Source organism: Peromyscus maniculatus, chromosome 8, assembly GCF_049852395.1.
Source record: "Peromyscus maniculatus bairdii isolate BWxNUB_F1_BW_parent chromosome 8, HU_Pman_BW_mat_3.1, whole genome shotgun sequence".
In the NCBI taxonomy this organism is placed as follows: domain Eukaryota; kingdom Metazoa; phylum Chordata; class Mammalia; order Rodentia; family Cricetidae; genus Peromyscus; species Peromyscus maniculatus.
This window is the reverse complement of record NC_134859.1, coordinates 12,205,665-12,228,519: the sequence shown is the minus strand read 5'-3', so window position 1 is coordinate 12,228,519 and position 22,855 is coordinate 12,205,665. Positions and strand designations below refer to the sequence as shown.

Below are 22,855 nucleotides of genomic sequence, written 5' to 3'. Positions count from 1 at the left end.
CCCTCTTCTGTATACCTAATAAATAAATAAATCTTTAAAAAAAAAAAGTTTTTTATCAGTTGGTTACCCTCCACTCAGTCTCTAAGCAACTCCTTCCAAGAAGGCATTTGTTGTGTGATATTTTGTTTGTGTTCTGGCAAATAAAGCTCAGAGTCAGAGGGCAGAGCTAGCTAATAGTTAACCAGAGGTCTGGAGGTCTGAACAGAGAGGAGACAGGAAATGATAAAGTGGAGCGGAGAGAGGATCTGGCCTCTTTTGGACAGAGGAATGGAAGAGGTAGGAAGCTACTGGCGGCTGCTCCCAGTTTTCTGATCTTTCAGGTTCTTGCCCCAATATTTGACCCTGATTTTTTACTGATAAGATTAGATTTACACATCATCTGGCACCCAATGAGGGCCTCAATTAGATAGTGTTACTGTAATTCTTACTTAATAATATATATTTGTTTTGTTGTATATAATCTTACTATGGTGAAATTAAAACCTTTTTAATAAGACAAAAAGGGGGAAATGTTGTGGAATGTCCCTCTTGTACACTGTGAAGATTTGTCACTTGAATGGGTTTAATAAAATACTGATTGGCCAATAGTGAAGCAGGAAGTATAGGCAGGGTGACCAAACTAAAGATGATGGGAAGGAGAAGGGCGGAGTCAGGAGTCACCAGCCAGATGCAGAGGGAGCAAGAGATGAACATGCCATGTTAATAAAGGTACCACCATGTGGCAGAGCATAAATAGAAATATGGGTTAATTTAAATGTAAGAGTTTGCTAATAACAAGCCTGAGCTATTGACTGAGCATTTTGTAATTTATATAAATTTCTGTGTGTTTATTTGGGACAGGGCAAAAAGCACCATTTATAGGCATTACCCCTGGAAAGGCTCACTAGCCTTCCAAACATCCCAAATGCCCCATTGAAATAGAAATCATGCACAGTAATTACATCACCAGCTGTAGGGTGACTTTATTAAGTGTAAAATAACCTTGTGCTTCAGGTTTAAGAACACTAGTCTTGGATCCTGTCTTATCCAATATTAAAATTTCTACATCCATTTCCATCCTGTGTGCAATCTCTTCACCAATATATTTAAATTTTAAAAGAAAAAGAAAACAAGGGCTTAGGATATAGCTCAATTGGTAGAATGCCTGCCTAGCATGCATGAAGCTCTGTGTTTGATCCCCAGCAGAGCATAAACCAGGTGTGGTGGATAGCACATGCCTGTAATTCTAGTACTCAGGAGGTAGACAAGTGAATCATCACTCAGAGTCATTGTAGGCTACAATAGTGAGTTCGATGCTGTGGCAGTGAATGACAATGGTCTCCATAGGCTCATATATTTGAATGTTTGGTCTCCAGTTGGTGGATCTATTTGAGAAGAATTAGAAAATGGGGCCTTATTAGGGTAGGTGTGTCACTGGGGGTGGGCTTTGAGGCTTCAATAGTCCACACCAGCCCAGCAGCCAATCTCTCTCTCTCTCTCTCTCTCTCTCTCTCTCTCTCTCTCTCTCTCTCTCTCTCTGCCTGCTGTCTGTGGATCCAGATGTAAAGCTCTCAGCTGCTGTTCCATTGCCATGCCTACCTGCCACCATGATGACTATGTATGAATCCTCTGAAACAGTAAGTAAGTCCCAGTCAAATGCTTTCTACACTGGCTAGTTTTATGTCACCTTGACACAAGCTAGAGCCATCAGAGGAGAGAATCTCAATTGAGAAAATGCCTCCATAACATCAGACTGTAGGCAAGGCTGTAGGGCATTTTCTTTTTTCTTTGTCTTTTGTTTTGTTTTGTTTTTGTTGTTGTTGTTGTTGTTGTTGTTGTTGTTTTTGTTGTTTGGGTTTGGGTTTGGGTTTTGGTTTGGTTTGGTTTGGTTTGATTTGGTTTGGTTTTTGAGACAGGGTTTCTCTGTGTAGCTTTGGATCCTGTCCTGGAACTCATGCTGTAGACCAGGCTGGCCTTGAACTCACAGAGATTCACCTGTCTCTGCCTCCCAAGTGTTGGGATTAAAGGCATGCACCACCACCACCTGGCGGGCATTTTCATAATTAGTGATTCTAATAATCACTATGGGGGAGGTCCCAGCCCACTGTGGGTAGTGCCATCCCTGAGATGGTGGTCCTGAGTTCTATAAGAAAGCAGGCTGAGCAAGCCATGGGGAGCAACCCAGTAAGCATCACCCCTCTATGGCTTCTGCACCAGCTCCTGCTTCTAGGTTCCTGCCCTGTTTGAGTTCCTGTCCTGACTTCCTTCATGATGAACAGTGATATAGAAGTGTAAGCCAAATGACCCCTTTCCTCCCCAAACTGCTATTGGTCATGGTGTTCCGTTGCAGCAATAGGAACTCTGACTGAGATACTTTCTGTTTTAGAGCTGCCTTGGTCATGGTCTCTTCACAGCAATAAAATAGTAACTAAGACAGAGGCCAACCTGGATGGACTACATGAGACCCTGAGAACGTTAGAGAGGAGAATGGAGAGGGAGGAAAGAACGAAGGAAGGACTGATGTAGAAGAGAAAGAAAAAGTAAATCTCTTCCCCCAGCTGCATTTACCTGAGGATATACAGAAATCTTGGTGGAATCCTGCAAGACAGTAAATATGTTCGTCAGCCATGCGCTAAACTCTTGTATTTGCAAAAGAGACTGGTTTCATGATTCACAACCACTTTTGAGAATAAAAGGCACATAAGAGCTTAAGAATTTTTTCTAGAAATTGTGTTGGAGCTGAGCATGTTGGCACAAGTCCATGATCCTTGCTTTTTGAGAGGTTGAGGCAGGAGCATTATAAGTTGAAGGCCAGCCTGAGAGATGGAATGAGACCCTATCTTAATAAAAATGAAAAGGGGGACAGAGGATACAGCCTAGTAGAGCACTTGCCTAGCTTTGTGGGGCCCTGGGTTCACCCACCACCACTGCTGTACAGCTGTTTCCTCCTAATTGAAACCTTCCCTCCTAGAGAGAGGAGGGAGGATTATAAGTAGCCAAGGAGACTAGGAAACTCAGAGAGCTGGGGAAACAGCTCCATCAGTAAGGTACTGTACAGGCTTGGACACTGAGTCTGAGTGCCAGCGAGTGTACAAAAAAGCCAGGCATGATGGCACATGCTTGTAGTCTTAGTGCTGAGGAGGCAGAGGCAGATTACTGGAGCTTGCTGGCCGGCCTGATCAGAAAGCCCCAGGCTTCACTGAGAGATTCTGTCTCAAAAACAAACTAACTAACTAACTAACCAGGGTGGAGAGCTGGAGAGACCTCAGCAGTTAAGACAGAAATGACACCTGAGGCTGACTTCTGGACTCAACATGAATCTGTACACACACACACACACACACACACACACACACACACACACACACACGGGGTGGGTGGGGTAGGGTGGGGAGGGCTCAGAGATTTTCGAGAAAAGATCCATAAAACCCCTCCCTCGAGTCATAAAGGCAGTTAGTTAACAACCGCTGAGGAAATACACAGCTGGCAGGCTCCTGTGGGCTGAGTCACCCCCATCTAGGGTACTTCGGGGACGACGCACCTGCCCTGAGTGACCCATGTTCTAATATGTAATCCCAACAGTCACTAGTTCACTAAACTCCACTGGGACTGAATCTGTCCTTTAGTCTGTCACTGATGCCCTGTCTTGGATGAACAGACATCTGTTATTGTCTTTCCCAGGGAAAGTCACACAATACTCCCCAAGAAAAGGGAGGGGAGGGGAGGGAGGGGAGGGAGGGGGGACAGGGGAGGGGAAGGGAGGGGAGGGAAGGGAAGGAGGGAGAGGGAAGGGGAGGACAGGGAAGGGGATGGGAGGGGGAGAGGGAGGAGAGAGGGAGGACAGGGAAGAATTGAGATTAGGAAGAAGCAATTCCTCTAAGGTCAGACCTGTGCCCACCCTGTCAGTCTGGTCCTTAGGTGTCGCACCCATCCACAGCCCCTTCTGTGTTTCCAGGCACCTGGTTACCTGCTGAGTGTGGTACTGGTAAATATCCTGGGCCTGCGAAGGATTTCACCAGGAAGGCAAAGAGCTGCAGACTCTGCTTTCCAGCCATGTCCATCGTGTTCCTTATTTCAGTAGCCGTTGCTCTGGGAATAATCAACACACAGGTGTGCTTCTGCCTCTTCACACCAAGTCCCTTCCCCTGACACAGACAGACACTTCGAGTTCATGGGTCCACCTCCAACATGCCCCGCCTTTTAACATTTGGGGATCCTAGAGCCCGGTTTCCTGTTCAGATATCTCAAATGCTTTATTTTACTTTAACACTCTTTTCTTAAAATTCATTCATTTTGATGTGTCTGATTATTTTGCTTGCATGCATGTATGAGCACTGCCTCTGTGCCTGGTGCCTCTGGAGGCCAGAAGAGGGCGCCAGATCCTCTGCAACTAAAGGGACAGATGGCTGTGAACTGCCATGCTGACGCCGGAAATCAAACCCTGGTTCACTGCAAGAGCAGCAAGTGCTCTTGGCCACCGACCCATCATCTCTATAACCCAGCTAATCCTTTTGGTTGTGGGGGGGGGATTGTGTGTGTGTGCGTGTGTGTATATATTTGAGTGTGTTGTGCATATATGTGTATGGGTGAGGGCACATGTGCATTGCACATATTTGTGGAGGCCAAAGGTTGGCATTGTGTGTCTTCCTCAATTACTCTCCACCTTATTTTTTGTGATAGGTTCCCTCACTGGGCCTGGAGTTCACCGATTTGGCTAAACTGGCTGACCAGCAAACCCCAGGGGTTCTCCTATCTGGACCTCCAGCACTGGGATCACAGGCAGGTGCCATTACCCCCAGCTTCTAGCATGGATGCTGGGCATCTGTATTAGTCAGGGTTCTCCAGAGGAAGAGAACTGATGGAATCAATGTGTGTTTATGTGTTAAAACAGCAGCACATCCCTTTAATCCCAACACTCAGGAGGCAGAGGCAGGAGGATTTCTGTGAGTTCGAGGCCAGCCTGGGCTACAGAGTGAGTTCCAGAACAGCCTGGGCTACAACAGAGGAACCCTGTCTCGAGAGAGCAGAATAAATAAATATATTTTTAAGTTTACTTATTTTACTTTATGTGTATGAGTATTTTGCTTGAATGCATGTCTGTGCACCACCTGTGTGCTTGGCGCCTGCAGAGGCCATCAGATCGCTGGAACTGGGGTTGTGGACAGTTGTGAGCTGCCTCATGGGTACAGGGAACTGAGCCCGGGTCCTCGGCAGGAACAGCAAGTGCTCTTAACCACTGGCTGTCTCTCCAAAATAACTCTTTAAAATAATTAATTAGACCAGTGTGGTGGCACATGCTTTAATCCTGTGGCTCAGGAGGCAGAGGCAGGTGGCTCTCTGTGAGTTCAAGGCCAGCCTGGCCTAGATAGTGAGTTCTGGGGCTATGTAGAGAGACTCTGCCTCAAAACTAAATAAGTAAGCAAATAAATTAGGGGAGAAATGGTTTGCTTTGACTCCTAGCTTGGTGGCTGTGCAGCACCAGGTTAACTTCGTGTGGAAGCATATGCCTGATTGTGGCAAGCGTCCTTTACTGTACAAACCTTGACTATGAACATAGTGAGTCCTCTGAGTTCTATGGAGCCAGAGGGTTTTGGTATGGATGTCCAGCTGGCTGGCTGGGCATTCAAAGCCGATCACTGATGAGCCAGCACGGTTATGTTGGCCCTGCCCTGTCCCTACACCAGAAGAGTTTCTGGCCGTCCCCATGTAGTGTGTAGGACACACTGCGTGGCTGCTGGCCAAGTACAGGGTTCTAAGCTCTGTCTATGCTCAGATAGGGCCAGCCTTTGTTAAGTGCATCCAGCAAAAAAACACCACTTCTAACAACACGTAACTAACACATTGCTAGGCTCCAAGCCAGTGTACCCTGAGGCCTACTTGTGAGCTTTCCTAGGGTTGCTGGCTAAGAGCCAGTGCCTTGGTCCTAGAGAAAGCTGTCAATACATGAGAGGAGGCATCCAGCACTGGGCTCAGACAGGAAAAGGATGGCTGTGGTTCACTGGCTGAGGCACCACATGAAAGAGTGTTATGGAACCTGTCAGGGGTTCAAGCTGGGAGTAGGTGGCCAAGCAAGGCTCTCACTCTGCTGCTTCTCCCCTAGGGGGCGCCACTGAGCCTGGAGCGGCTGGAAGCGAGGCTTTCGGCTCCCGGCTGCAGAGAGGCAGCCATGGGTTTGCAGGGCCCCATGCCGCTGGTGGTGGTGCTGCTGGTGTGCGTGGTGCTGGGGGAGTCTGGTGAGCTAAGGAGATGCATCCACCCGGACTGGGGATGATGGGGGAGCATGGGGAACGCGGAGGTCCACTGAAACTCACCTTCTCACCTCCACCCAGGATCGCGCGCAGAAAGCCAGGCGTCAGGTGAGGAAACGTCCTCCCTGTTGAGGAACACGTACAGAGGCTGAGCATGCAGAGGTCGCCTCATCTTTTGCACTCCTCTCCCACAGGTCTCAAGAACACCACAAACAGGCTCCTCTCAGGTGACTGATGGCCACTGTGGAGGGCCGGGGGTCTGCAAACCACGAGGGAAGGGTTCCAGCCGCATCTCAGGATATTGGAGGAAGAGGGTGTATGGTTACGCGGTTCTCCCCAGCCCCTTCCCCACACGGGTACCCTGGGGACGCCATGGGCCTGCCTGGTCAGCTCAGCCAGGTGTCTTGTGTGTCTGACCCAGTGCCGTGTGGCCGCCGGAACGACATCCAGTCACTGATAGTGGGCGGGGCAGAATCCGTGCAAGGGCGCTGGCCGTGGCAAGCCAGTCTGCGCTGGAAGAAGTCCCACCGCTGTGGAGGGAGCCTCCTCAGCCACCGATGGGTGCTCACTGCCGCACACTGCGTTATAAAGTGAGTCTGGGATGGCAGGAGCCCCCTAGGGCAGTGATCTTGAACTAGCCTCCGGATATCCTGAGCGCCAAGTTGAGCCGCAGCTGGTCACAGTCAGCTAACCTTCCTCGTTGCCCCCTGTGGGGAAGGCTGTTCTGATTCTTCCAGGGTGTTTACTGAAACATTCCCATGTGGGTATGGGTATATTCGTTTGTAGGAAGACGCAGCCTCCTTCCAACCTCCCCTTGGAGGAGGAGGCAGATGTTAGGCCCAGGCCAAGGTCGGCTGATTGGTTTTGAGGTGGCATAGCCCAGGTTGGCCTTTAACTTTATATATAGCGAGAATGATTCATTCTCTTGCCTTTACCTGCCGGCATGCTGGGATCACAGGCATGGAGCACGGTGCTGCTCTGTACACTGCGGGGATCAAACCCTGGGATTCACTCGTGCTCAGGGAGTGCACTCTGTCAGCTGAGTTACATCCTCAGCCCATACCAGATGTTTATTCTGTCCAGGCCCCACAGCAGCCCCTCCATCTTCTGAGTCATCTTTGGGAAGTGATGAGACCAGTGGAGCCAGTGGTCTTCCTGTTCCTCTCAGAGTGTCCAGGAGCAGGGAATCTGGTTATGGCCTGTCTAGGCTCTGTTCCTACAAGGGGTCCTTTGACCCAAAAGATTTGGTAATGACTAAGGATGAGCAAATAAGTAGTATTAGCCCCACGGTGTCACCTCGTACAGGGGTCCAGTGGGCTCGGGTGGCCAGCATTCTTCCCTCCGAGGGGTCCTGATTCCTTTCTTCTTCCCCGATAGGCACCTTGATCCAGGAAAGTGGAGAGTCCAGCTTGGGCAGCTTACTTCCAAGCCTTCTCTCTGGAACAGGAAGGCCTATTCTGGCCGGTACAGGGTAAAGGACATCGTTGTAAACTACAAAGACACAAGGAAGTTTCACGACCTGGCCCTGCTGAGGCTGGCCTCCTCAGTCACCTATAACAAGGACATCCAGCCCATCTGTGTCCAGCCCTCCACCTTCATGTTCCAGCACTGGCCCAGCTGCTGGGTGACTGGCTGGGGAGTCCTTGAGGAGAGCATGAGTGAGACTAGGGACGGAAGGGGTGGGCATGTGGGTGGGCTAGCTTTGTTCCTTGTTTTAGCCACAGGAGGCCCAGACTCTGGCCTCTGGAGATCTGCAGGTCTCCTGCCTGCCTGCTGGCCCACCAGTCTCAGCTTCTCTCCTGCCGGGAGCTCCAGTGGCCAGACAGATGTGCAGCAGAGGGGCGCTTAGGCGGCTCCCGCACTCCCCAGCCAGCCAGGATGGGTGCGCAAGGCCTTCTGGGGAAAGTCTCCTTTACATTGAGATTTACTTTACAACTCCAAAATATGGACGTGCACAGTGCCACAGTGTGTGGTTCAGTGGTCAGTAGCGCAGTCACGAAGCTGGGACACTGTGACCACTGTCACCAATCCAAATCCTAACTAGGTGACCCTTCAACGCTTTAGCTCCCAAGATCAGGCATATTCAGAGTGGTAAGGCCGTAGACTGTCACCACTTCTAATTACATCGTCATCATTTCAAAAAGAAAGCCTGCCAGCCTGGTCTACAGAGCTAGTTCTAGGACATCCAAGGCTACACAAGCAAACCCTGTCTCAAAACAAAACAAGCCTCAGCAGGCATGGTGGTGTAGGTTGAGGGCAGGAAGGTCAGGAGTTCAAGTCTATCCTTGACTCCATATCCTGGACTACAAAGCAGGCTTGAGACCAGCCTGTGCTACAGGACTGCATGTAGCCTTGTCTCAAAAACAAAATGGGAAACCTCATACCCCTCCGTCATTTCTTTCAGTCTCCTCATTCTCCTAGATTCTGTAGTCCTGGCAGCCCAGACCTGCTTTCTGTCTCTTTGGATTTGCCGGCTCTGGAATACAATCAGAGAAGATGGCCTTTTCTGCAGGATTTCTTTCATGTAATTAGTGTCTTCAATGTCGCCCCCATGTGGCATTTGTGGGTACTGCTTCTCTTTAAACTCGAATTCACATACCATTAAGGAACCACCTAAAGAATGTATACCCCATTTAGTGTGCTCACAATACTGTTCAACCAGAGATCTTCACTCCCGCCCAGCTTTTACTCCTCATTAGCCCCTCCCTACAGCCCCTGATAACCACAACCCAGCTTTCTGAGCATGCAGCCCTCATTTTCAGATACTGCCCGTAGAGGGAATACAGTTTGTGGTCCTGTGAGTCTGGCTTCTTTCACATACCATCCCATCTTTAAGAGTCAACCTTTTTTTGTTCTTTCTTTAAAAAGAACTATGTCATTTACTCTGTGTGCATGTGTGTTATATATGTGTTGTATTTGTATGTATGAGCATGAGTGGTGTGTGTGTGTGTGTATGTGTGTGTGTGTGTGTGTGTGTGTGTGAGAGAGAGAGAGAGAGAGAGAGAGAGAGAGAGAGAGAGAGAGAGAGAGAGAGAGAGAGAGAGAGCAACTTACAAAAGGAGTTGGTTCTCTTCTTCTATTAAGTGGGTCCTGGGGATTGAACTTGTGTCATCAGGCTTTGCCTTTGCCCACTGAGCCCTCTCACCAGCCCCTGCTTCTCTTTCTTACCTAATTGCTCTGGCTGAAACTTCCAGGGTATAGAGCGCAGAAAAGAGGCATCCCCACCTCATCATGGCTCCTGCAGGGAAAGCATGCTGTCTTTCACTTTGAGCACGGTTTAGCTGTGGCTTTGTGGAGGTGGGTTTCCTTTGGATCCTGGCTTGCTTAGTACTATTATCACAAAAGAGCACTGAATTTTGTATTTGGAGAGGGGATGCATCTTCATATGTATGTGCAGATCTCTGAGCATACAAGTATGCACGCACATGTGTACGGAGTCTAGAGGTCAGAATCTTCCTCAATTGCTCTTCACCTCAGGGATTTTTTAGGGTTTTTGTTGTTGTTGTTGTTGTTGTTGTTGTTGTTTGTTTGGTTGGTTGCTTGGTTTTTTGGTTTTTTGGTTTTTTTTTTTTTTTTTTTGAGACAGGGTTTCCTGTGTTGTTTTGATGCCTGTCCTGGATCTCGCTCTGTAGACCAGGCTGGCCTCGAACTCGCAGAACCAGGCTCTGCTTCCCTAGTGCTGGGATTAAAGGTGTGTACCACCACCACCTGCCCACTTAGTTTTTTTGCATACATAAAGGGTACATACATAAAAACATACACATTGTTAAATTTACTTATTTGGGACAGGGGCACATGCATACAACAGCATGCACGTGATGTCAGAGGACAAGTAGCAGGAATCAGTTCTCTCCTGTCACCGTGTGGGCCCTGGGGACAGAACTCAAGTCCCCAGGTTCAGCAGTAAACACCTTCCCAGATAAGCTGTCTTGATGGCACCAAATCTGGTCGGTTTTGTTTGCTTCTTTGTTTGAGTCAGAGTCTCCGGCTGAACCCGACCCTTGCTGGTTCTGCTAGACCAGCTGCCTAGGAACCAGAGAGATCCTGTCTCCGCCTCCCCGCACTGGTTACAGACCCACGCTGCCATGCCTGGCTGTTGAATTCTGCTTTTGTTCTGTGAAAGAGTGCAGAATTGGGCCAAATGCTTCCTCTGCACGGACGGAGACTGTTCTTTCTTCCTTCTGTCAGTGTGTGTCTCTGCCGTGTTGATTTTCCTGTGCAGAGTCCTCACGTCTGGTGAGACCTTGTGCCTGCTCATGGATGGAAGCCCTTTCCTGCACTGATGGGCTCAGATGCACATGCATTCGTTTCTTTTTTTCATTATTTATCTATTGAGACAGGGTCTCTACAAAGTCCTGGCTGTTCTAGAACTCGCTCTGTAGACCAGGCTGACCTCAAACTCAGAGATCCGCCTGCCTCTGCCTCCTGAAAGCTGGGATTAAAGGTGTGCACCAGCATGCCCTGCTTTAGGATATTCATGGGGGGTCTTGAGTTTTCTTTTCGCGTGTTCTTGCCTTTGTCTAGCTTCAGCCTCTAGGTCTCAGTGGCCTAGTGTGGAAATCAGGAAGTGTCGCTCTCTTTCACCTGTGTTTGGGGCGAGTTCAGAAAGGATTGTAGCTCCTTCTTCTTCACACGTTGGTAGAATTCACCAGTGAAGCCCCTGGCACCTTTTCTTGGTGGGGCATACTGATGGCTGAGTCTATCTCTTTGTTTGTCATAGGTCTATCTTGAGTCTGTTTAATGGTGTGTGAGGCTCCGGGATTTCCCTGGGTCATCTTGGTTGATAGGCTATCGGATTTGTTGGCATACAGTTCTCATTAGTATTCCTTGTCCTTTTTGGTTTGTTTTTGCTACTCTTTTTATGAAGTAGAGTCGGGCCTTGTTAAGATACTTTAATATAGATTTTAAGCACGACTCTTAAGAAAGAGATGTTCAGCCGGGCGGTGGTGGCGCACGCCTTTAATCCCAGCACTTGGGAGGCAGAGCCAGGCGGATCTCTGTGAGTTCGAGACCAGCCTGGGCTACCAAGTGAGCTCCAGGAAAGGCGCAAAGCTACACAGAGAAACCCTGTCTTGAAAAACCAAAAAAAGAAAAAAAAAAGAAAGAGATGCTCAGAAAGAAAGAAACAGTCAAGAGCACCAGTACGGGCTGACGAGATGGCTCAGTGGATGGAGAGGCTTGCTGCCAGGCCTAACCATCTGAGTTTAACCCCCGGGTCCCACTTGGTGGGAGGAGAGAACTAGCTTCTGGAAGTTTGTCCTCTGATTTCCCCCATGTTCCCACCACCATAAATAAATATTTTTTTTTTTAATTAAAGAGCGTGGGTAAGGGCTTATCTGAAAGAGTCCTTTTTGATTCTTTTTACTTTTATTCACTTATTTGTTTGATTGATTTGATTTTTAAGATAGGGTCTCACTATGTAGCTGGCTCTCCTAGAACTTGCAATGTAGACCAGGCTGGCCTTGAGCTCACAGCAATCTGCTTATTGCTGCCTCCTGAATGCTGGGGCTAAAGGTGTGCGCCACTACTCCAGGCTCTCCCTTTTGATTCTTGTTTTGTTTTGTTTTGTTCTGTTCTGTTTTGTTTTGTTTTTCAAGACAGGGTTTCTCTGAGTAGCCCTGGCTGTCCTAGAAGTCTCTCTGTAGACCAGGCTGGCCTTGAACTCAGACATCTACCTGCCTCTGCCTGCCTAATGCTGGGATTAAAGGCGTGCGCCGCCAGGGCCCGGCTGCCAGCTCTGGGTTTAATTTGCTCCTCTGTTCTATTTCCTTAGCTGTAGAGAGAAGTTGTTGGTTTGTGGCTTCCCTCTTCACTAACGTAAGCAGTGGTAGCTATCAGTTTCTTCCTGGAACTGCTTTTGATGTTTCTCCTAAATGTTGTGGCATGTTAATCTTTTCTTTCTTGTTTTGTTTCTGAGGTAGGGTCTCGAATAGCCCAAGTGGATCCTAAATTTTTTACATACTAGTGAGAATGGCTTTGAACTTCTGACCCTCCGACCTGATCCCTACTGAGAGCTGGGATTGCAAGCATGCTATAACACACCCAATTATTGTTGTTGTTGTTTTGGGAGAGGGGGGTATGGGAAAGCCTCCATGGTTTCTGAAAAACAAACCGACTTTTGGTTAGTGTAGCCCTAGAACTCACTCTGTAGACTAGGCTGGCCTCAGACTCAGAGATCCGCCTGCCTCTGCCTCCCGAGTGCTGGGATTAAAGGTGTGTGCTGCCACCACCCAGATTATTTTGTTTCTACTGTAGTATGTTGTACCCGAGGCTGGCTGGCCCATGCATTTCTGGGCAATTCTCCTGTCTCTGCCTCCTGTCTTGAAGTAGGGATGCTGAGATTATGGATGCTCAGCTCCACATCTGGCATTCACATGGGTTCTGTGAACTGAACAACAGTTCTGTGTTCTTCTGTGGGGATTGAACTCAGGTTGTCAGTCTTGCACTGCAAGTCCTTTTTATCCACGAGCCGTCCGATTGGCCCTGGGAGTGCTCCTTAAGCATTTATTTTATGTGTATGTGTGTGTACTTGAGTGTGTATATGTGTGTGCACCATACGCATGTAAGAGCCCACAGAGGTCAGAAGAGGCACCAGATCCCCTGGAAATAGAGTTCCAGGTGGCTGTGAGTCTCCGTGTGGGTTCTGGGAACTGAATCTGGGTCCTCTGAAAGAGCAGCGAGGGCTCCTGAAAGCTTTCCAGCCCCAACCCTGGGAATATTTTTAAGACGGTGTTTTGCTTTGTAGTCTAGACTGGCCTGAAACTCACAATCCTGTCACCTCAGTGCTGGGATCCTAAGCGTGTGACACTGTGCCTGTGAATTTGGGAATTTCCATCTTAGATCCTGTATCCCCAAACTATCTCAGCATCCATCTCTCCCTGTGCCTGGGCAAAGGAATCTCTCCACTGGAACCCTCGGGAGCCAGTCCTTCCGGTGCAGAAATAGAGGGACTGGGACTCTACTTAAATCTACCCACCGGCTCCTTCTGTCACACTGGATTGTCCAGGGTGACCAGCAGGGGGCACCAGCATCACGTAGGTGTGCCCTCCCTCCTGCTCCTGCCTTGGAGAGCAGAGGAGACCCTAATACGGTGCTCTGTCTCTGTCCTAACACCCAGAACCGCTGCCACCACCCTACCACCTCCGAGAAGTGCAGGTCACCATCCTAAACAACAGCAGGTGCCACGACCTGTTCAAGATTACTTCTGTCTACCCCTTGATCAGCAGAGACATGTTTTGTGCTGGTACTGAGGATGGCAGTGCCGACACCTGCAGTGTGAGTATGCCCACCCCTCGAGGAAGAAGCCCATGCTTCCTCACCCAAGGCCTGAGGGCTCTCTCCATGTGTGCCATCAACCTGTCCTCAGGGTTCGTCCATGCGAAATCACTTACAGCCTTTAGTTGCCCAGCCGAAAAACATACTTCTCATTTTCCATTTATAATGTTTTTCTTCATCCCCGACCCTCAGAGGTAGAAACCATGGCTCCACTTTCCTGATGAGTAGCTGGGGCTCTGTTGTTGCCAGGGGGAGAAGTAGGATCCTCACCCAATCTTCAACCCCACAGCGTCCCCTGCCCCGGGGCCTCTTCCCCAGACCCACTTACCATCTCTCAGGCTCACCCATACTGCTCCTCAGGGTGACTCAGGAGGACCCTTGGTCTGCATCATGGACGGTCTCTGGTATCAGATTGGAATCGTGAGCTGGGGAATAGGCTGTGGGCGGCCCAACCTGCCTGGCCTCTACACCAACGTGAGTCAGCACTACAGCTGGATCCAGACCATGATGATCCTCAACAGTGCAGTCAGACCTGACCTGGCGCCGCTCCCGCTGTCCCTTACTCTGCTCCAGGCTCCCTGGCTTCTGAGGCCCACCTGAGCCCATGAAGCTGCAGCCTTGGGGCCCAAGCGCCACTGCACTCTTCCCAAGCCCAAGGCATTCAGTATTGGGGAGGGACATCCTGTTTGACCAGGCTCTTGTCTCCTTTGCCAATAAACTCTTGTGCGTATCTGAGCTGGCACCTTGCAGAACATTATGGAGACCTTGTGACCTTCTGGACCTTCCCTGTGTTCACCTTGAGCAGCCCAGCCCAGGCAGGACCCATGATGGCTTGTCCAGGCTTTGGTTGCAGGCAGCAGACCTGTCTGTGACAGCAGACCTGTCGGTGACAGCAGACCTGTCAGTGACAGCAGACCTGTCAGTGACAGCAGTGTGGACCCAGCTCCCCGCTGCTGCCTGCAGGGGTCTGCAAACTTCCTCCAGAGCTCTGCTCTGTGAAGCTGTGATTCCTGACTATATGCACCACAGAATTTCAGGACAGACCAGCGTCTAGGGAGAGCTTCTGTTACTGTGATAAAATGCCACCACCCAGCAGTGTGGCGCATGCCTTTGATCTCAGCACTAGGGAGGCAGAGGGAGACTGATCTCCGAGTATGAGGCCAGTCAAGTTCCAGGACAGCCAGGGCTACACGGAGAACCCTGTCTTGAAAAATCCCCCAACAACAAAAAGCTACCACAATCAAAAGCAACTTGGAGAGGAAAGGGTTTATTTCAGTTTACAACTCTCAGGTCACACTCCATCACTGAAGGAAATCGGGGCAGGAACTCAAGGCAGGAACATGGAGACAGGGACTGAAACAGAGACCATGGAGGAAGCTTGCTCCTCATGGCTTGCTCAGTCTGCTTTCTTATAAAACCCAGGACCACCCGCCTAAGGATGGCACTGCCAAACAGTGAGCTGTACCCTCCCACATCAACCATTAATCAAAACAATACCCCCAGACTGTGTACAAGCCAATGTTTTCAAGACAGGCCCTGGCTATCCTGGAACTCCTCCATAGACCAGGCTGGCCTCCAACTCAGAGATCCACCTACCTACCTGCCTCTGCCTCCCGGATGCTGGGATTAAAGGCACCACTATGCCTAGACAAATCTTACGGAGGCATTTTCTCAATTAATATTCCTTCTTACCAGATACGTCTAGGTTTGTGTCAACTTGACAAAAGCCGACTAGCACAGCCATTGGAAGTAGAGTGGGGGTTTATTAAGGTTCAACAGAGCTCTGTTCACGGGGTGTCTGAGCTTCGTGTCTGTTGCTGGGATAGAACACCCTGCAAGAGCAGCCTTAAGGGGAAGACTGACTTGGTTCACAGTTCCAGGTTGTAGTCTCTCATTACAGGGAAGTCAAGGCGGGAACCTGAAACAGCCAGTTACATCCACAGTCAAGACCCAGAGAATGAACCCGCACGTGCCTGCCAGCGCTCAGCCCTCTTTCTTCTTTGTCGCAGTCCAGAACTCAAACCCAGGAAATGGCACCACCCACTCTTAGGCTGGGTCTTCCTTCATCAATTAGCATAATATAGATGATTCCCCTCCAGACCTGCCATCCTGATTTAAACAATCCTTCAATAAAATTTCCTTTCCCCAGCAAGGTAGTGTGCACACCTTTAACACCAACACTTGGGAGTCATGGGCAGAACTCCTAACCATAACGTACACCCGAGTGCGCCCACATGTGTCACCATGGCCCATTCAGCTCATCTTAGGATCAGGACTTAGCTGCGTGTGGTTTATTGGGGAATGCGAGCCCAGGTCGCACAGGTGAGCATATGTGCTGCTTTTCACTAGTAGAGTCTGAGCCTGACGGGGAGATGGGCTTAGCACACAGTCTGTACCTCCACTGGGCTGGGTTTCAGGTTGAGATAGCCAGCATTCAACCAGTTGCAGACTTTTCCCCTGAACTGAGCCAAATTCTCCGAAAGAACTCATCTTGCTCCGTGTCCAGATTATTATTCTCCATGTCCTCAAGCCTTGCCCCGTCACTCCAGATTACAGCTTCCAGGCCCTGGGCCAGATGGCTGCCTACTCCCAGAGACTTCATGCTCATCTGACTTGTAAAATTTGGTCTGACACTCCAAAGCTGACCATATGCTCTGAGGTTCCTCCCAAACGCACGAGGCCTTAGTCTTCCTCACAGCCACACTGTATTAGGAGCTGACTCACCTTCTAGGGGCAGCCAAACCTGGAGCAACAGAAGGTCCCAGAAGGTCAAGGAGGATCGGCACACCTGTCTTTCATTCTTCCTGCACTTTTATAGAATTGGCCACATGCCTGGCACTGCTACAGACTCTGCGTGGTTCACCCAGTTATCTTCACAACAACAAAATGGTTGGTTTTAGAGATGAGAAAAGTGGGGTGTGCAGGGAATTGAGTTGAATAACTCTACCACGGGCTCAGCATTGGAAGGAGGACATGCCAAGGCCAAACTCCGGAGAGCTGAACCAATGCGATCAACTGATACCGTAGCCACCCTCTGTCCCCTCCTCCCTCCCTCCCCACTCTCCTCTCTCTCTCTCTCTCTCTGTGTGTGGGGGGGGTACTGGGGGTCAAATCCAGGGCCTCAGATAAGCAAGGGCTCTACCACTGAGTTATCCACCCCCAACAAATAAATAAATAAATAAATAAATAAATAAATAAATAAATAAAGTCCCAGAAAGCAGGGGCTTTATATATTTGGGACAGGATCCCATGTATCCTAGGCTGACCTCAAACTGGCTACATAGCCAAGGGTCATCTTGAACTTCTGATCCTCCTGACTCCATTTCTGAGGTGCTGGACTCATAGGCATGCGCCGTCACACTCCGTTTGTGTCGTCTGCAGTTAAAGCACAGGGTCTCAGTGCGCAGGGACACACTCTACTGTCTTAGTCACATTCTCAAACCCCAAGGGTAGGTTTTAAGTTTGGTCTTTGGCTGTGGACGGCAGAAGCCAAGTCTGAAAGGCTGGTTTCCTCCTATATCCATCCAGTCACTGGATCTGGGCTACAACAAGGTCCTCTTCTCTCTCTGTCTTGCTTCCAGCTTGTTGTCCTGCTCTGCCTTTCCCCTCACTCCTCCTTCCCCTCACTCCACCTTCCCCTCACTCCTCCTTCCCCTCACTCCTCCTTCCCCTCACTCCTCCTTCCCCTCACTCCTCCACCTTCCCCTCACTCCTCCTTCCCCTCACTCCACCTTCCCCTCACTCCTCCTTCCCCTCACTCCTCCTTCCCCTCACTCCACCTTCCCCTCACTCCTCCTTCCCCTCACTCCTCCTTCCCCTCACTCCTCCTTCCCCTCACTCCTCCTTCCCCTCACTCCTCCTTCCCCTCACTCCTCCTTCCCCTCACTCCTCCACCTTCCCCTCACTCCTCCACCTTCCCCTCACTCCTCCTTCCCCTCACTCCTCCTTCCCCTCACTCCTCCTTCCCCTCACTCCACCTTCCCCTCACTCCTCCACCTTCCCCTCACTCCATCTTCCCCTCACTCCTCCTTCCCCTCACTCCTCCTTCCCCTCACTCCACCTTCCCCTCACTCCTCCTCCTTCCCCTCACTCCTCCACCTTCCCCTCACTCCTCCACCTTCCCCTCACTCCCAGCTCTTCAATGCCAGCTCTGTACGGAGCACAGCTCTGTGCACTGGAAACTCTTGGAATGGATGTACCCCACCCCCCCACCCCCCACCCCCGCTTCATTGGCTTTTCATGACTATAACAAAATACCAGAAGCAGGTTAACTTATTAAAGAAAAGAGATTTCTCATCTTATAGTTTTTGTAGATCCGAAGGCATGGCACTGGCGTCGGCTCAGTTCTGGTGCTCTTACCCTGGCCATCTTCGAACCAAAGTGTGCACTATTCCCCATACTGCTGCTTGTGGCCCAGTAAGGTGGTGTAGCAATTTGGAACTGGTCACTCTCCACTCCAAGCTCATCCAGACCTGGGGTCCAAAAGCGACTGGCCAGGTGGGGCCTGGTGCTGAGTCAGCTGCAGGCCTGAGATCTAGGGTGTGGGTCTGGGGTCTGAGCTTCCTGTGGGGCCAGGCTGCCCGCTTGAGCTGGGATTACTGAGCAGAACAATGGAGCTCAGAGGCCTCAGCCAGCAGGTTTCACAAGGCAGCAGGATCGGGTTTAGAGATGAGCTGCCAAGGATCTTCGGGAGCTTCCTGGCCTAACCGCAGCTCCCCCAACCCCCACCCCACCCCACTTCTCAGCCCCTGGTGTCCTTTTCCTGCACCTCTTAAGTTCTGCTCAAAGCATCTTTGTTTGAGGCCGTTCAGGTGCAGCCACAGCTCCGCCTCGGCCTTGTTAATTACCTGGGCCTCCACCTCCTCTGTGTTTTAAGCCCCCAGGCCCTCCCCTGGTCCCAGTCATCAGAGAGGACACCAGGCTTCAAGGGTGAGAGCTGGGTCCAAGGGCTGCCAGGGAATGAAAGATGGGGTCCAGAGGGTGAGGCTCTGGGGTGCTTACTGAGGCCTAAGGTGCCCGGATCTCAGAAGTTGGGCGTGCTTGGTCAGACTTGGGTCACATGGAGCCTAGGCAGCTACAGGTGTCGAGTCTGGGTGGCAGGGCCAGGGCCAGGGCCTGGCAGAACTGCCACAGAGGTACAGGGTGGGGTTGGATGTGCCCCCTAGCCTAGAATGCTCTCTTCTGCTTCCTGCCTCCTCCAGACCAGAGATCAATCCCTGTGTAACATTACCTGTACCCAGGTCAGCCCTGAAGATAGAATGAGGGGTACTTCCCACCTCCAGATCCTGCTCCTGTTGGTGCTGGGTGAGTGGGGTGAGGGTTAGGGGTGTTGCCACAGAGACTTGAGCTGGAGGTTGCCCACCTCACCTCTCCCCGTGCCTGGAGCCTCTAGAGCACCATGGAGCATTCTGATCTTTATTCCAAGGCATGGAGTCTCTCTGGCACTGACCTTGGGTTCTCCAGATCTGAGTATGCTGTATGTATATTGTGCCTAATTCCCACCTCCAACCTCCCAGTGCTTTGGGGAGGGTGATAGAGGCTACCAATGGCACAGGAGCTTGGCATGAGGGCAGTGTAACAAATATGTTCCACCTCCTACCTAATCTCTGACCCAGGCTCTGTTACCTGGCACCAAATCCCTAATCTAGTCCCTTGCCTGCTTCCTCCTGCAGGAGCCAGAATGCAGAAGTGTGCAGGTAAGGAAGCCTGGGACCCACCTCCTCCCCAGCTTGGCCCTGTCCCCCTTTCTGCACCCATTCTCAGGCCCCAAGCTGACCCTCACTACCCACTTGTCCTGTCAAAGCTTGTGGGCAGCCCCGCATGTCCAGTCGAATCGTGGGGGGCCGGGATGCTCGAGATGGAGAATGGCCGTGGCAGACGAGCATTCAGCACCGTGGAGCCCATGTGTGTGGAGGGTCGCTCGTGGCACCCCAGTGGGTGCTGACAGCAGCTCACTGCTTCCCCAGGTCAGTGCTCACTCACTAGTCCAGCTCCAGAAAACACAGGCCGAGGGAAAGTGGAGGCACTGCCTGGGGAGGTGTGGGCGGTGCCGGCTCCGGACGGGCCCTGGGGTCCCGGTATTGTCAGCAGCCCCCATGTCTACTGTAGACGGGTACTGCCATCAGAGTACAGTGTGCTCCTCGGAGCACTGCGTCTGGGTGTCACGTCATCCCACGAGCTCTGGGTTCCCGTGCTGCGGGTGCTGCTGCCTCCTGACTACTACGAGGACGAGGCCCGTGGGGACCTGGCACTGCTACAGCTGCGTCACCCAGTCCCCCTGAATGCCCGGATCCAGCCGGTCTGCCTGCCTGCTCCGGGAGCCCATCCACCACCCGGGTCTCCATGCTGGGTCACCGGCTGGGGTAGCCTCAGCCCAGGAGGTAAAACACGTGGTCAGGCTATGGGGACTTTGGGGCACCCCATTCTCCTCCAGCTCTGACTGTGAATCCTGGTCTATCACAGTCCCAGTGTAGGACCCAGAGCCACGCGTGAGGACCCAAACTTCCCTTGCACTCAGACTCAAGGAGTCCTGGTTGACAAGTCAGACCTTCCCACTCATCTTCCCACGGAGCCCACTTCAAGCCATGTTCTCTCCTGATTCTCCGATTTCTCCCTCTTCCCTCAGTACCACTCCCAGAGGGGCGACCCTTGCAAGGAGTGAGGGTGCCACTGCTGGACTCTCATGCCTGTGACCGCCTCTACCACCTGGGTGCCAACGTGCCCCAGGGTGAGCGCATAGTGCTACCAGGGAACCTGTGTGCTGGCTACCGCCGGGGCCACAAGGATGCCTGCCAGGTGTGTCTGCTAATAATCCATATCATCTGGAATCAGTTCCCCAGGTTCTTACCTCTCTAGAACCCAGGACCCAGGAGGGTGCAGACCCCCAACCTAGAGCTACTACCCCATGTAACACGAATTGCTAAATGATCTTTTAATAAAAAATCGGGGGGTTGGGGATTTAGCTCAGTGGTAGAGCGCTTGCCAGCAAGCACAAGGTCCTGGGTTCGGTCCTCAGCTCCAGGAAAAAAAAAATCAGGATCCAGATATTGGGGTAAATGCTGAAAGATCAGAGAGACAAAGGAACAAGCCACTGACTCGTCACACCTCGCCAACTCCACAAATCCTCTGACTGAAATCCTGAGTCCTCACCCAAAAGGCTCCAGCAGAAAAAGCTCCAGCTGAAAAGGGCTTCAGTTCCTGTCTCCTCACACCTTCTATACCTTTCTCCACCCAGCCATCACTTCCTTCCTAGTGCTGGGATTAATGGTGTGTATGCTTCCCAAATACTGGGATTAAAGGCATGAGATTTCTTTTTTTTTTTTTAAGATTTATTTATTTATTATGTATACAATATTCCTCCTGCATGTTGCCTGCAGGGCAGAGGAGGGCACCAGATCTCATTACAGATGGTTGTGAGCCACCATGCGGTTGCTGGGAATTGAACTCAGGACCTCTGGAAGAGCAGCCAGTACTCTTAACCTCTGAGCCACCTCACCAGCCCCAAGGCATGAGATTTCAAGTGCTAGGATTAAAGGCGTGTGATACCCAAGTATTGGGATTAAAGGTGTGTGCCACCACTGCCTGGCTTCTATGTTTAATCTAGTGGCTTGTTCTGTTCTCTGATCTTCAGGCAAATGTTATTAGGCTACATAATATATCATCACAACCCCAGGGAACTGGACCTAGGAAAGTGGCCTTGAAAAGCTGGGGAGGGGGGCTGTGACCTAAACTCACCTTTTTCCTGCAGGGTGACTCTGGAGGACCCCTGACCTGTATGGAGTCTGGCCGTTGGGTCCTGGTAGGTGTGGTGAGCTGGGGTAAGGGCTGTGCCCTGCCCAATCGTCCAGGTGTCTATACCAACGTGGCCAAGTATAGTCCCTGGATCCAGGCTCACCTGAGCCTCTGATGCTGGTGGATTCGATAATGTGAATCTGGAGCTTCCTGGCCCATCCTGCACTCCTCTTTCTTACATGAGGCTGAGCTCCTCTTTCTTACATGAGGCTGAGATGCTGAGAGCCCATCTGCCCATGCCCCTGCCTCCTCTCCTCCTTGAGGTATATCTTCTGTCACTCGGGGATCTTCATGAGTGCCCTGCCTCACACTTCTGCCCTCTCCTTTTGGCTAGTATTTACTTCTTTCCGCTCTAGAGATGGGTAGACCAGCTGGGTAGACTGACCCGTGTGCCTTTTATTTCCCTGGTGGAAGTCAGACAGATTTAAAGTATAAGAGGGACTCAACACCAGAAAGAATCTCCACTGCTGACTTTGAAAGTCGAAGGGCCAGCCATTGTGAGTAGCCAGCCACAAGGCACTGACTGCCAGCAGGAGAGGGAAATCTGTAACCACCAGGAAGCACATTCTGCCAACACTCAGGAGACTGGACACAAATTTCCCCATCTTCTGATCCCTTATCTTCACACTGGCGAAGCCCTCAACAAAAAGCTAGCTCACTGAGCAACCCAAGCTTTTGATCCACACGTTTGAGCTAATAAATTTATGTTGTTTTAAGCTGCTACCTTTGTGGCAATTTGTTACATGGCCATAAAATCTAGTATACATAGGTTTTACCCTACTGTGATGGAGACATGCCAGAGGAAGAATAGCCTTCCTGGCCCTCTCTACACCACGAGGCTCAGGAGTCTGTATGTCACATCCCAGGCTCAGAAAGTCCAGGACTACTCATAGCAATAGATAGAGGCCAGCTCCTAGAGCATCAGAGAGAACAGAAACTGAGAGAGATCTGGAGCATTTCAAAGCCTTCTCTTAGGAGCTAACAATGAGGAGGCAGAAACTGTGGTGGAGACGGATCAAAGGCCTGGGTGTATCCGTTTCTTCCCCTTCTCTCCCCTGTCTTCTCCTATACGCCAGGAGCTTGGGGGACTGTACTGGGTGGCCACTGGCCTCAAGAAAGGTTGTGTAGGGGCAGGATTCAAGGTTGCTATGCCTGCCCAAGGCTGAGAGCAAGCCACTGTGGAAGAGAACTGGCCCACCTTTGGTGGGGTGCTAAGGGACAAGGGTGCCCAGGGCAGGGCATGCTACAAATGCCCATGTGCATGTCCCTGGCAGGACTCGAACTCTTGCTGAGGAAACGCTGACTGCTCATGATGTCATGTACATGCCTCACCCCCTGCCCTCTCCTCCATGACCTGCCACCACCATCCTTCCTGCCTGGGCCAGTCAAACAATCCTCCAGGAAGCCTAAGACGGCAGCACCTGAGGAAATACTGAAAAGAGAACAACCTCAGGGCCTTGGGCTCGCCATGATATAAATCATGAATCCCTATCCAGAGAGTCCAGCATTCCTAAGGTGTGACCAGGTAGCCAAAGAGAGATTCTAGAAGCGGAGAACTAGGC

The 22,855-nt window shown here is 50.9% G+C and overlaps 2 protein-coding genes across 9 annotated transcripts; both read left to right on the top strand.

Annotated features, from left to right (window-relative positions):
* The first annotated feature begins 201 nt into the window (after positions 1–201).
* Positions 202–14,237, top strand: Prss41 (serine protease 41). 8 transcript variants are annotated; one of them, XM_076577518.1, is made up of 12 exons: positions 1,540–1,616; positions 2,197–2,270; positions 2,366–2,519; positions 3,935–4,089; positions 4,660–4,758; positions 6,080–6,212; positions 6,309–6,335; positions 6,422–6,454; positions 6,649–6,817; positions 7,605–7,885; positions 13,345–13,502; positions 13,863–14,237. In XM_076577518.1, the coding sequence occupies exons 4-12, from the start codon at positions 4,033–4,035 to the stop codon at positions 14,100–14,102; spliced, it is 1,197 nt and encodes a 398-aa protein (XP_076433633.1). In that variant the 5' UTR covers positions 1,540–1,616; positions 2,197–2,270; positions 2,366–2,519; positions 3,935–4,032; the 3' UTR covers positions 14,103–14,237. The 8 variants fall into 8 exon arrangements, with proteins under 8 accessions (XP_042139584.2, XP_042139585.2, XP_076433637.1 ...); XM_076577519.1 differs by having other exon boundaries at positions 1,540–1,620; XM_042283650.2 differs by lacking the exons at positions 2,197–2,270; positions 2,366–2,519 and adding an exon at positions 202–276 and having other exon boundaries at positions 3,898–4,089.
* Positions 14,238–18,301: 4,064 nt separating this feature from the next.
* Prss33 (serine protease 33) lies at positions 18,302–22,014 on the top strand. Its single transcript, XM_006996324.4, has 7 exons — positions 18,302–18,431; positions 18,743–18,806; positions 19,175–19,198; positions 19,306–19,468; positions 19,611–19,882; positions 20,128–20,297; positions 21,250–22,014. The coding sequence occupies exons 2-7, from the start codon at positions 18,761–18,763 to the stop codon at positions 21,406–21,408; spliced, it is 834 nt and encodes a 277-aa protein (XP_006996386.2). The 5' UTR covers positions 18,302–18,431; positions 18,743–18,760; the 3' UTR covers positions 21,409–22,014.
* Positions 22,015–22,855: the final 841 nt, after the last annotated feature.

Coding starts and splice junctions, on each gene's coding strand:
- Prss41 (XM_042283650.2), top strand. CDS start 1,587: ATGATGACTATGTATGAATCCTCTGAAACA. Junction 1,617..3,897: donor TGTATGAATCCTCTGAAACA/GTAAGTAAGTCC, acceptor TCTGGTCCTTAG/GTGTCGCACCCATCCACAGC. Junction 4,759..6,079: donor CTCCAGCACTGGGATCACAG/GCAGGTGCCATT, acceptor CTTCTCCCCTAG/GGGGCGCCACTGAGCCTGGA.
- Prss33 (XM_006996324.4), top strand. CDS start 18,761: ATGAGGGGTACTTCCCACCTCCAGATCCTGCTCCTGTTGGTGCTGG. Junction 19,199..19,305: donor CAGAATGCAGAAGTGTGCAG/GTAAGGAAGCCT, acceptor GTCCTGTCAAAG/CTTGTGGGCAGCCCCGCATG. Junction 19,883..20,127: donor GGGTAGCCTCAGCCCAGGAG/GTAAAACACGTG, acceptor CTCTTCCCTCAG/TACCACTCCCAGAGGGGCGA.